Raw genomic sequence first — 14,581 nt, 5'->3', positions numbered from 1 at the left:
TTGCGGACCAAATTGAATGGAGATGGTGGACAAATTGTGACTGCATGTATGTTATATACCCCAATGATAGGATGCGATATCTCCTCCATTTACCATCCTTGATTGAAACCAGGAAAGCTGGCTTCTGGCCACTCCTACGTTTGTGAGGGCCAGATTGTGAGGGGAGCTCCCTAGCCTGAGGACAGAAAGTGCACAGAAGGGGAAGAGAGGAAAGCAGACGATGTGTGCATTCCCTTGTGTCTGTCTCTCTCTCTCTGTCTTGTTTGTCTCTCGTTGACCCACCTTGCAGTCCAGGGACCCCTGGCCTGGACTCCACAGACACCTGGCGAGAGTCACTTACGGGACACAGCGCAAAAGACATTGTTACAAAACTCTCCAGATTGAATGGTGATTTACTGTAAGTCCACAAGCATCATCCTGGCCCACCAGCACTGACAGTAGGCCACGTCCCTAAAGTATTGTGGCATTTTCAAAAAGGGATCATGATATGTCCATCGTTTTTTTTGGAAAGGATATGTCCAAAATGATTATGGAAATACCATCGCTATCATGGTTTAAATTGGTATATATTATGCCATAGTATTATTTAATTACAGAAGTGGTACCATGGCGACACTTTTACCATGTCAGCATCATGGTACAGGTACCATGGTACAACAAAAATTACCACCAAACTACAATTTTTTTTTTTTTTAAGAAATGTCCCCTTTATTACTTTAGTTCTCCCAAACTTGTCATTTAGTCAAGTTGATCTGCTTTTTAGGATTTTCCACTTTTTACTTCAGTGCTTGGGAGGGTTCTGTTTCATTGGAACTGGGGACATAGTTTATTTTTCTTTATAGTTGTACTCGATACTTATGGACTCCTTTACTATGGAGCGGAACCCAAAATGGTCCATGGGTCTTCTGCACGTGGCTCCCCACATGACAACCATAGTGATCTGGTTGTGATATGTTCCTGAATTCCACAACAAGAAAAAATATCAATCACTTATTTGGGTCCCTGACTTTAAGAGAAACCAAGAGCCAAACCATTCACCTAGACAGGATGAATATATTAACATCCTAATTCATGAGCTCCTCCCCCAAGGATGGCACGACTTAGGGAGAAGGTCAACATTTTCAAGTTAAGCCTGTGATTGCGGTGTCATTATGACATGATTATTCAACATGCCTCCACAGAGGGAGTTGAACATCCCCACAGACTGCTATCTTCCATTTGCCCACTAGATGGAGACTGAAGCGTATACATCCGTATATACAGCAAGCACAGCCTCTATCAGAACTCTACAACAGTGCCGTCATGAACTCCAGGATGAATAGGTTGTGTATCAGTAGTATTTGAAAAGTGGGACTCATACTGGCTTTAAAAAAACATAAAATATCAATCATTCCTTTAATTTTTGAAACAGCAGCGTGGAGTCTGAAAAACATATATCATATCTTCTTTTATCAATCCACATTTTGATTTGACCTTCCATTTTAATCATGGAAATGGTTCAATTGGCCATTCAAAAAGGTCATGATCCAATTCGATTTTTCCAGCACTCGTTATTTCAGAGTATTTTTGCAGGGAAACTCACCGATATCTTCCTTCCTGGTGGTTACTGGTGGCTGCTGAATTGGCAGAGAAGATGGGGGTGTCGTCTGCAGAAAAACAGGCGTGCGAGATGTTAGAAAACACTTTCTCTTCAAATCTGCCCTCAATGAATTGAGTCAGGGATTAAAGCAAAAAAAAATCTCCTGACTGAACTTTTTTTCAGGCCAAGTCATATTCTTATTTTAATCTCCACTATTTTTTTTAATAGCGTTAGCGTTTTAAGGGAGCCTACTTGTAGAGCCTACTGTCCTGACTGTGACTATATACCCTACTGTTGTGGTTGTTGTGCCAGGCAGGGAGGCTGTGTGCTGGAGAGCGTGAATGCAAGTCTTGTGGCTAGCTTCTGATTGATGGCGAGCTAGCACCCCTTTCCCATTACTTTGAACCATGAACTAAAGTTACTAAACGGCTTGTTATCATACAAACAAGGGACTAAACACGTTTTGCAATTATGCCACAACAACAATGGACAGTCTCCTCCCCACCGTTTGTATATATTGTTTACCACCCACCCACCCTGATACTGTTTGTATCACAAACAGTACTGTATTTGCAAATCTGATATGTCATAAATGTATAGATGTAGCAGTACTGTCTATCTGTATGTCATGTATGTCATATATGTTATGATGAATTGAAAATGGGGGACCCTGATGTAAACAAGACGAAAGTCTTTCTCTGGTCTGCATCCCCTTAACAATTGTATGTATTGAGCTGTACTGTACTGTACCCATTCTGCAATCTGTTAATAAACTTTTCAATCAATCAATCAAACCCCCTCCTAATGTACAGTCTCCTCCTCATCATATGTATATATTTACTGTTAGGATCTCTGGGTAACAGTACTGTATATTTGCTTATCATATATGTGACAAATGTAACAGTACTATACCTGTAAGTCAAGTATGTCCCCATGTCATAAATGTCATGATGTCATGTATGTTGTGTATGTCATAAATGTCACTATGAATTGAAAATGGGGGACCCTGATTATGTAAACAAGACAAACATCTTTCTCTGGTCTGCATCCCCTTAACAATTGTGTGTATTGCTACTGGATTTACCAGATCCAGAGTGAATGAATGAAAACTTTATTTAATACAAAAGACCCTCTTCTTGGGACCAAGTAAGGTTTTGTCGATAATCCAATGTACAGTTACCCCACCCCGCCTACCCAACCACCTCCAATGTACCACCCCACCTACCCAACCTCCTCCAATGTATATACTCTCTTTTTTAGACTATTTTTGTATCACAAACAATACTGTATTTGTAAATCTGGTATGTCATAAATGTATAGATGTAGCAGTATTGTCTATCTGTATGTCATGTGTGTCATATATGTTATGATGAATTGAAAATGGGGGACCCTGATGTAAACAAGACAAAAGTATTTCTCTGGTCTGCATCCCCTTAACAATTGTGTGTATTGAGCCGTACTCTATTGTACCCATTCTGCAATTCTGTTAATAAAATGTTCAATCAATCAATCAATATTTAACAGATTGCAGAATGGGTACAATACAGTATGGCTCAATACACACAATTGTTAAGGGGATGCAGACCAGAGAAAGACGTTTGTCTTGTTTACATCATCAGGGTCCCCCATTTTCAATTCATAGTGACATTTATGGCATAGGGACATACTACAGTCTACAGGTATATAGTAGTTACATTTGTGACATATACGATATGCAAATATACAGTAATGTTACCCATATATCCTGACAGAGATTATACATATGATGGGGAGGAGACTGTACATTAGGAGGGGGTGGGTGGGAGAGAAATATACAGTAGTTACCCATAGATCCTAACAGAGATTATATACATATGATGGGGAGGAGACCGTACATTAGGAGGGGATGGTAGACAAAAGATATACGGTGGGGAGAGAATATACGGTGGGGACTCGGGAGGAGACTGTCTACAGATACACCTGTGTGATGTTGCTACGGAGTTAAGCTAATAAACTTATACTCACAACCACAGCAGGGGACTCACGTATTGTACTGTCAAGTAACACGACAATGACAAAAGTGTTGGTTCTGTTTTTGACATAGTTGCGGCACACGGAACAAGTTAACAACTCACCACTACAGCCCCCAGTAGCGCTGCCTAGCCAGTCTCTTCAAACGTCCTCTCCTCTCTAAACTTTCTTTTGTTAGGTGGTCCCGCTCATCCTTCTGAGAACCTCGCGGTGGGTTCTCTTTTTAGTGGCCGGCTTACTCCTTCCATTTAACCGACGCTATTAAGCTAACGTTAGCTAATCGGTATAGCAGCGAGTGCAAGCAGCGTGGTGGCTGTGACGTAGGTCAACAAGCAAGAGTTGACGCGCGAGGCTGCAAAAAAGGCGACTCGTTAAACCAAAACACACGCAGTTTTTAATAATTTTACATGACTATCTTGTTACCCTGCTGTTGAGTTATAATCATGAGATCTTAGGTTTGTTATAATGAAGAGACGATATGACACAGGCGATAGCTTTCGAGTCCGTCCATCCTTTATTTAACTCCCCCCACGTCACACATCAAGGTTCCTACCGCACAAAGGTTCCTATACAAATATGACCTAATACTACATCTCCCTTCCTAGGATAAATAACTTTCCCTGAACTTAGGATAAATAACTTTCCCTGAACGTATAACATGACAGTCTCAACAATCAACCATAGTAGCTAAATATAACTAACTAATAATATTTTCCCCTTCTTCTGTATAAAGTTATTTGCAATTATAAAACACATTAGAATGGTAACTTAACTTCTTTCTTAGAGAAGGGTGGGGTAGACTGCCCAGCCCTTCTGCAGAGTGTGAGGATTATTCTGCCCCATATCTCACTCTGTTTTTTTTTTTATTATTATTATCATTAGGGACTTAACTACGTGTGCACACAAAGTCCTTTAGGTGCCCTGGAGGGCCCCTCACTCTAGGTGGGTATCGTCTCTCAGTCATTAAGCTCTGTGGCTGCCGCTGCTGTTGGTTTTGAGTCACTTTAGCGACATGTGTCTCCACTACATCTGTTTCACGGTTCACCCATGGTGTCGTCTCAGGTAAGTCGGTTTCAGAATCTGGAGCCACCAGGGTTGGGGAGAGGTGAGACCTGTTTCTCTGTAGGGTACCTCCTCCGGGTGTCTCCACAAGGTAAGACCTGGGTGTGCCTGCCATAGACACCACTGTGCCTCGCTCCTTAGTGTCTCTGATCCACACATGTTCACCCGGTTGGATGAGGGGCAACTGATGTGTTCTGTGTCTTCGATCGTAGTTCAGTCGCTGTTTTTGTCTGTAAACTTGTTCCGTCCTTCTTAGTTTCTGTGTGTCGGCACATCTTGGTTTTAGTTGGGACGGGATGACAGGAACAAGAGTTCTGATTTTTCTCCCCATGAGAAGCTCCGTGGGACTGAATCCGTTTGCGAGTGGGGCGTCGCGGTAGGCCATTAGAGCAAGGTAGGGATCACTTGACTTTTTGATCAGACTTTTTATAGTTCTCACTGCGCGCTCTGCCTCCCCATTGCTCTGTGGAAAGCGAGGACTGGATGTCACATGGCTGAAACACCAGTCCTGTGAGAACTTGCGGAAACACTCTGATGCATACTGTGGGCCATTGTCCGTGCGGACCTCCTCTGGGATCCCGTGACGAGCAAATATTGACTTGAAATGCTGGATCATTGCCTCTGATGTTGTGGATGTCAGTTTGGCGACTTCCACATATCTGGAATAATAGTCAACGATGACTAGGTAGTGTTGGTTGTTGTTTTGAAACAGATCTGCTCCGACTGTGGACCATGGTCTTGTTGGGAATTCTGTTGACATCATGGGTTCTCTTTTGTTCACCCTCTCACGTGCACATGTGTCACAGTTCTCTACCATCTTTTGCAATTCCTTGCTAAGGCCTGGCCACCATACTGACCTTTTAGCCCTCTCCCTACATTTTGTTATCCCGAGATGTCCTTCGTGCAGCTTTTCCAGTATGTCAGCTCTGAGTGCTGCTGGGATGACTATTCTCTCCCCCTTTAGCATCAGTCCATTTTGCACCGTGAACTCTCCTGAGAGTGGCAGGTAGGGCTGAATCACGCGTTCTATGGAGAACTTATCTGGCCATCCTTCCACACAGTATCTCTTAAGCTGGCATACTATGGGGTCATTGTCTTGGTGTGTTTGGATCTCTCTGAGCCTTTTCTCTGTAGCGGGCAGGCTTGTCATGATGGAGTCGACATACAGGTTTATTTCTTCCTCTTGTAGCCCGTCTGCTGTGCTGCTTACAGGAGCTCTGGAGAGCACGTCTGCTGTCGCGATGTTTTTTCCCGCCACATGTGATATGGTGTAGGAGAACCTCATCAGTCTCATCCTAAGCCGTTGTATGCGTGGTGGAAGTTGGTCTAGGGTCTTCGAGCCTAGCAGAGGGACCAGAGGTTTGTGGTCTGTCTCAATGTGGAAGTCTTTCCCAATGAGGAATTCAGCAAACTTCTCACAGGCCCATGTGGAGGCCAGTGCCTCCTTTTCTATTTGAGCGTATCTCTGTTCGGTGTCGGTGAGGGCTCGCGAGGCATACGCCACCGGTTTCCATGCTTGTTCAGCTTGCCTCTGGAGAAGGACTGCACCCAGCCCATATGACGAGGCATCAGCGGAGACCAAGGTTTCTGCGTTTGGGTCATACAGTGTCAATCCAGGGGGTGTAGTCCGTTGTTTTTTTATATTAACGAAGGCCTCCTGTTGCGATCTTCTTTGAGGAAAAAGTGGAGAACATCCGCAGCTCCTTCTCCCAACCCCCACCCATTCCAAATGCTGAATCGAGAACCTCATCCTTCACTCTGTCATCTTTCTCTCCCATTACAGAAGCCGAGACCCTGACACTGGTAACGTCGAACCGTCCCACTACATGCCAGCTGGACCGGCTACCTTCCCCACTCCTCCAGTCCATAGCACCAGACATCCTCCCATTCCTAACTGCAACCATCAACTCCTCACTCAACTCGGGGGTGGTCCCCACCTCCCTAAAACAAGCCAGAGTCACGCCCCTCATAAAAAAACCATCCCTGAACCCTACCGTCATAGGCAACTACCGTCCTGTCTCTCTTCTCTCCTTCCTTTCTAAAACACTTGAACGTGCTGTATCCAACCAACTTACTGCTTATCTCTTACAGAATGACCTCCTAGACCCTAATCAGTCAGGCTTCAGGACTGGTCACTCCACAGAGACAGCCCTCATTGCGGTCACAGAGGCACTTCACTTAGCAAAAGCGAAAGGCCTCTCCTCTGTCCTGATTCTCCTAGATCTATCTGCAGCCTTCGACACAGTCAACCACCAGATCCTCCTCGCGGCCCTCGCAGGAATGGGAGTGGCTGGCTCTGCGCTGACATGGTTGTCATCATACCTCAATGACCGCTCCTACCAAGTGTCATGGAGAGGGACCCTGTCGGCCACCCGCCCCCTGCGGACGGGTGTCCCCCAGGGCTCGGTTTTAGGACCCCTTCTCTTCTCCCTCTACACTAAATCACTGGGTAACATTATCACGTCTCATGGCTTCTCCTACCACTGTTATGCCGACGATACTCAACTCTTCCTCTCCTTCCCTCCCTCAGATATCCACGTCTCTGAGCGGATCTCGGCCTGTCTGTCCGACATCTCCGCCTGGATGACGACCAACCACCTCAAACTGAACCTAAGCAAAACAGAATTGCTCCACCTGCCGGCCAAATCCTCCCCCCTGACCGACCTTTCCATCACAGTCGAGAATGCAGCTGTGACCGCGTCCCCGACCGCCAAGAACCTTGGTGTTGTCCTCGACGACCAGTTGAACTTCTCTGCTCACATCGCAGCGACAACCAGAACCTGCCGATTCCTCCTGAGCAACGTCAGAAGGATACGCCCCTTCCTGACAAAAGAAGCCACCCAACTCCTCGTCCAATCAACAGTCATCTCCCGCCTCGACTACTGCAACGCACTGCTCGCTGGCCTCCCGGCCACTGCCACTAAGCCTCTTCAACTCATTCAGAACGCAGCGGCCCGCCTGATCTCAAACCTACCGAAGTCGGCCCATGTCACCCCACTTCTTAGGGACCTGCACTGGCTCCCCATTGCTGCACGAATCCGCTTCAAGGCCCTTGACCTAGCATACCGTGCGGCAAAGGGAACTGCTCCCGCCTACCTCCGGTCAATGGTCTCTAACTACACACCCTCAAGACCCCTACGCTCTGCATCTTCTGGCCGCCTCAGACCTACTCCTATCCAAGCTCCGGGAGGGTCATCAAAGAGAAGTCGCCTATTCTCAGTCCTTGCCCCACAATGGTGGAATGAACTACCCACCCCAGTTAGGACAGCCGAAACATGTCCAATCTTTCGCCGTCGACTAAAGACTCACTTCTTCAACCATTATCTGAATTAAAAAAAAAAAAAAAAAAAAAAAAAAAAATCTAACCCTAACTAACCATACTGTCATGCACTTGTCCTAATAAACTAACCTACACTGTAGCACTCAACACTTTGATGAACATTGTTACTCAGCTGATAGAGTTGTGCTCTTCCTGATGGCTTGTCGTACAGAACTTGTAAGTCGCTTTGGATAAAAGCGTCAGCTAAACGACTAAATGTAAATGTAAATGTAAATGTGGGGGCCCCCATGCCCACATGTTTGACCTCTTTAGCAGATCTCTGAGTGGAAGGGTCTTCTCCGCCAGGTGAGGCAGAAACTTTCCAAGATGATTTACCATCCCCAGAAATCCTCTCACTTCTCTGACGTTCCTCGGTTCTTTCATGGCTCTCACTGCGTACACTTTGTCTGGGTCTGCGCTCACCCCTGACCCCTCGATGACCTGTCCCAGGTACTTGATTTTGCTCTTGGAGAACTCACATTTTCCAGCATTGAGCGTGACCCCTGCCTCCTGGAGTCGTGTCAGTGCTGTGCGTAACCTCTCATCATGCTGTTGTTGTGTGGCTCCCCAGATGAGCACATCATCCATCTGACACACAACGCCTTCCAGACCCTCTAGGATCTGTGTCATGCGCTTCTGAAAGTGCTCTGGTGCAGACGATATTCCAAAGCACATGCGGTTATACCGATACCGTCCAAATGGTGTCATGAAGGTGGTTAATAGCGATGACTCCTTTGACAGTGGAATCTGCCAGAAGCCTGAGTTTGCATCCAGCTTAGAGAACACTCTGGCTCCGGCGAGCTGTCCCAGTGTGTGTTCAACTGAGGGAAGTGGATGCCTCTCCCTCTTGACAGATTTGTTCAGTTCAGTGAGGTCTGTGCATATTCTCACCTTTCCCGTAGCCTGCTTGGGAACCACCACCATTGGTGCACACTAGTGATGCACGATATATCGGCCGCCGATATAATATCGGCCGATATGGCCATTTTTTTACACATCGGTATCGGTCCGATATCAAGATATGGCCGATATTTTTTTTTTTTTTTTTTTTTTTTTATAAATAAATATTTTTTTCTTTCTTTTTACATGTTTTGGCCTTAAATAGTTTCAAAATATCAGTCATTTCTGAAAATAAGTTACAAAAGTAAAGAAATTATGCGTTTTGGAAAATAGCTCTTTATTTGATTATCATAAAAAAGTGTTTTCTATACAGAGATATCGACATCGGTAAATATCGGTATCGGCCAGAACAGCAATATTAATATCGGTTATCGGTATCGGCCACAATTTTCACATCGGTGCATCACTAGTGCACACCAGTCCGTCGGCTGTTCCACCTTTGAAATTACTCCCTGTTGCTCCATGTTTTTTAGTTCTTCCTTTACTTTTGGTAGGAGGGGGAGGGATATCCGCCTAGGAGTGGAGACAGAAAAGGGCTTAGCCCCTGGCCTTAATACAATATTGTATTCTCCCTGCATTTTCCCCAGACCATTGAAGAGCTTTGGGAATTCCTGTTTCACATCTTCTTTTGAGACTAAAGCTAGGCTGATGGCATCCAGCCTTGCCACCAAGTGCAGTGCTATGGCAGCTGACCGGCCTAGCAATGGTACGGCCAGTTCCTCCACAACGTAAACATCCTGTTTTGTGATCCTCTCACCTTTCTTGAGTGTGGCTGTGAATTTCCCCTTTACATTCAGTGGCCTTCCTCCTGGCCCCTTTAAAGGCTTTGTTGATCTCCCCATTTTACTGAGCTGATCCTGACTACACATGGTCTCTGGCACTGCTGTTACATCCGCACCTGTGTCTATCTTCCACACAATGTTGCAGTGGTCCATTTTTACTTCCGTCATCCATGGACCTTCATCTGAATCGACAGTCAGTGAGCCAAGGAATGAAGCCTCTTCATCCCCATCGTAGTCATCCCCCTCATAGTCATCCCTGTCATCTGTCAACGTGGCTATGTGCCCCTCAGTGCTCCTTCTAGCTCTGCACACTCTGGCATAGTGACCCTGCTTTTTACAGTGGTTACACAGTGATTCCCTAGCCGGGCATTTCTGTCGGCTGTGGCCTTCCATGTCGCCACACCATATACACTGTGTCTGCTTAAAATTCATTTTCTGTGCTATTCTCTTACCCGACTGAAATGACTGTGGCCTGGCTTGTGCATATTTAGCTCTGCCCCGCTGCTGGGCCTGCATACTATCAAGCTGTGTATTTGTAGAGTCCTCTTTAAAGTTTCTCTTGAGAGCTTCTTGTTGTTTCTTTACCTGCTCACTCTGTCTAGCCTTGGTCACAGCTTTTACAAGTGTTAGGTCAGGGTCCATTTGCAACTGTTCTGAAAGTCTTGAATCCCTCAGCCCAACCACAAGTCTGTCTCTCACCATTTCATCATGCAGTGTCCCATATCCACAATGTTCGGCCAGCCAATGCAGTGCAGTAATAAAATTATCTGTTGATTCCCCCGGCTCCTGCTGCCGCTGGTTAAACTTGGCCCTCTCGAAAATGACATTTCTGCGTGCTATGAAGTGAGTATCCAAACTGTCTTTGACCGTCTCATACTGAGCCTGTTCTTCGTCGCTCAGATGCAGGGAAGTCAGAATATCCTCAGCTTCTTCTCCCATAGTGTAGATTAAAGCATTCACCTGGTTTTCTTCTGCTTGGGTTTCTAATCCCGACGCAATCCGAAATCGATCGAATCTTTTTATCCATTTTGTCCAGTCTTCTGCCTTGAAAGTGAATTTCTCTGGCGGGGGAACTTGATATACCTAATACTACACCTGCCATGTGGTGGACAGACTTCTCAGACCTCGCAAATGTGTCACTCGCCCAATCGACTGCAGCTGCAACCGCGGAGCGAGCCTCCGGAGCGAGCAGCGTCCTGTCTCTCGAGTCGCTGAGTGATGACTCTGCTTGGCGCGGCGCGATTTTTTTTCTTCATATTTGGCGCCTCTGATTGGCTCAATTTTGTTTAAATGTGTATGCATCTACAAATCATATTATACCAGGTAGCCAATTCCGTCAGACCGCGAATCAAATGGACGGATCTCCCCAATCAAATTGACGGAAATCCGTCTGGAGACGGAATGCTTTAATGCATGAATTGAGTACAACCTGTAGACGCAACCTATAACCAAGTAGGGCTTGTTAATCTGTAGACACAACCTATAGCCAAGTAGATCTAGTTAATCTGTAGACACAATCTATAGCCAAGTAGAGCTTAATGTTGTCAGCATTGTGTTACCATTCAACTGTGCTTATGTTTTTTGGATGTCTGCGCAACAGTAGCGGCTGGTGCCGCTGGTGCCTTGTGGGTCGCAGTTCACGTTAGGAGGTCGAGTTCAAAATGTAATGCTCTGAGATGCTCTGGAGCAATCTCTCTCTCTGTCTCTCGGATCAATCAAATCAAATAATTAACACATGTATGTTGTCATTTTAAACAACTCACCATTCATTCATTATGCATCAGCAGCAGCTAAATTAATGTTATTGTTCACAACACAGCAGCGCGTTTTGAATCGCTAGCCTATTATGGTCTCAGCAAGCACAGTCGATACTTTTTTCCGTAGCCGCATTTCGCGGAGACAGCTGTGTATAGCGAGAGAGAGAGAGAGAGAGAGAGAGAGAGAGAGAGAGAGAGAGAGAGAGAGAGAGAGAGAGACTCACTGTTTAGTTGAAACGTCCAGGGCAGGAGAGCTTGATAAAGTGTATAATCCACTGTTGTTGTATTCCAGACCACTGTCCACTGTGTCCAGACTGCATACGCCATATAGCTTGTTAGCCAAGTGTTAGCTTGTTAGCAGTTAGCACCACACAACACAAGTACATTTCTTTGTCCATTTCCGCGTCGAACAGACTGCAAACTACCTGGCGTTCTATCGCCATGCTCTAAGACAAACTCTAACCTTAACCAACTTTGAAAGAGTGCCTAAGCTTAACCGTCTAAAGAACTTGCAGTCACGCTCTAAGACAAACAGCTGCATCTCACAGCAACACAACTATCTCTCTACCACCAACCTAGGAATAAGCTAGAATTGGAACATTAGAAATTGGATTCGGCCAATCAGAGATCGTCTCCGCGAAATTCTGCTACGGAAAAAAATACTGGCGTCGGCCAATCAGAGAGCGTCTCCGCGAAATGCGGCTACAGAAATTCTTGACGCTGCTGCCTAGACCGCTTCAAATCGCGCCCGGATTCCAACATAATAGTCATATTTCAACGCACAACGCGTTACGCACTGATTGGCTGCGACGGATACAGCGATCAAACCGTGACGCGCACTCAGAGCGCTATCGCGTCTAGCCCGGGCCAAAAAAAAAAAAAAAAAAAAAAAAAAAAAAAAATGAGTCACTTCCTGTTCAAGAAAACGAGTATTTTTTATTTTATATAATAACGTTATATTGTGCATTGGAAACACAAACATACTTAAAATGAGTAAATATTATTAATTTTAAACATGTTTATATTATTTATAGGGCTATAAAACAAAAAACTGAAAAATTATTTTTCTTGTTCTCTCATATAACCAGGGCAGGGCCTGAGGGGGGGCGGCGCCCGAGCGCCCCTAGCCGCCACTGCTGCGCAACCAAAGCTCACAATCATTACCGGACACAGCCTCCACAGTCACGGTACTATCATTAAACACAGCTACTTCAACGTGGGCGTTGTGAACAAAGAAATCATTGAAAGCTTGTTCAGGAGTTTTCACTATGTTGTTATTGTTCTCGGTAATCAGCTAATCATTGGCAGACATCTCAGGTCTAGCCGCCATTATGCAATTACATTTGGCTTCATCTTTAGTCTAAACAAATCAAATGTATCCATGTTTTAACATGTTCACATTTCTCTCTCCCTCTTTCATCGCCCATAGTTAAAAGAAAATTATAAAATAAAAAGCTATTATTACACAGCAGTGAAGTTTATGTTTTCAGTACATTGGCTGACTTACTGTAACAGTGGATATAACACTGTTATATATAATTAGACCTGATCTGATCTCTCTTAGTAGAAGGTTTTAACATATACACCACATTCACCATCTTTGTTTTACAGAGTAAATACGAGCCAGTCAGTCAATTCATCATCTCAGATTCAAAATGACAGTTCATGTTACATTGGGAGTAAAAAGGGTCTTGAGATTCTGCCACCAAGTCGGAGATCACAGCTATTATGTTATGAATTAACCTCAAATAATGTGTATTTGTATGTGACCTGAACACCACACATAAATATCTAGGACTCAATAACTGCTTAACACTAATGAAGAGTTGAATAAAATGTTTTATAAAATTGGCTGGTAAAAATTTTCGCTCTTCACAATCCCTGTGTGTGCGTGTGCACACATGTGTGTGGGTGTGGGTGTGCACGTGCGTGTGTGTGTGTGTGTGTGTGTAGGAGGGTGCATATGGGTTCAACCTAATTTGGGAGCTTCCCATCACCTCTTGAGATGGACATGCACTGTTGAACTTGCAAACCTCAGTGATCAAATAACAGGTGTCAAGCTTTGGTCAAGGTGTGTGTGTGTGTGTGTGTGTGTGTGTGTGTGTGTGTGTGTGTGTGTGTGTGTGTGTGTGTGTGTGTGTGTGTGTGTGTGTGTGTGTGTGTGTGTGTGTGTGTGTGTGTGTGTGTGTGTGTGTGTGTGTGTGTGTGTGTGTGTGTGTGTGTGTGTGTTTGTGTGCGTGCGTGCGTGTGTGTGAGGTGTGTGTGTTCATGCGTACGTGCGTGCCTGCATGAGTGATGGGAATGACACAATATCCACTGAGAGTATTTCTCCCTTAGCGAGACAGTTTCTGTTGAGTGGCTATTGACTATTCTGTTGAGGGATATTAAACACACCGGGGGTCAAAAGTGACCCATGAACAGTAACATTTGAACGTAATAGGAGGTGATACAGCAAAGTATCACAAAATGATAAACCGTTCAACACAAAGAAACAAGAAGGGCATTGAAATCCTTAAACGTCTGGAATGGAACATATACTGTAAGAAAAAAAGCTGCAAGAAAACGGTAAATGTCTGGCATCAATGGTTGCCAAATACTTACTGTCAAATTACAGTAAAATCAAATACATTTCAAGTTCAAGTTCTCAAGTTCTTTAATAGTTGTCATACAGAAGTACAGAATACTTTCATACAAAATGCTTCTTACTGTTACGCTCCAGATTACAACCTTTATTTAATGGTTCATATTTTGATAAAAGGTAATTTACTGTATTTTTTATAGAATTTACACTTAAAGTAGAAAAACAAAAGTAATCTGTAAAATAATACAGTGAATTTCCCATGAAAAACATTTATTTGTTTACAGTGTACGCTTACCGCTTGTCGTGCATGCGCATACTAATGCACTAATGTACATACTAATGCATATGTATGCGCATGTGTCCTTTACTGCAGGTAAGCGTCTACACAACTGTGAAACCAAATAAGCGCGTGCGTGCATATTTGCGTGTGTTTCCTGTATATAGACCTTTTCAGAAGAATTCCATTGCTATTCCGTCGCTAGGGGGAGAAGCTTGGCCCCTGTTTATTTCCTGTCAGCTACTGTATTAACAAAGGTCGCAACAGGAAACACAAAGGGGCCCAACATAGGATGTCAAGTCTATACAACACAG

The 14,581-nt window shown here is 44.6% G+C and overlaps 1 protein-coding gene across 1 annotated transcript in view; it reads right to left on the bottom strand.

The window, feature by feature from the left end:
- LOC311226003 (uncharacterized protein) overlaps positions 1 to 14,581 on the bottom strand; it is a gene marked incomplete at its 5' end in the record, with an annotated part of 157,398 nt that overhangs the window by 75,360 nt on the left and 67,457 nt on the right. Inside the window, one exon of the mRNA XM_084311385.1 lies at positions 1,583 to 1,646. Within this exon, the coding sequence (XP_084167511.1) occupies positions 1,583 to 1,646 (64 nt within the window). The remainder of the gene's footprint in view (positions 1 to 1,582; positions 1,647 to 14,581) is intronic.

Source organism: Notolepis coatsorum (assembly GCF_963971535.1).
Source record: "Notolepis coatsorum genome assembly, chromosome: 3".
Taxonomy (NCBI): Eukaryota; Metazoa; Chordata; class Actinopteri; order Aulopiformes; family Paralepididae; genus Notolepis; species Notolepis coatsorum.
The sequence above is the reverse complement of the archived record's forward strand: the minus strand, read 5'-3'. Positions and strand labels throughout refer to the sequence as shown.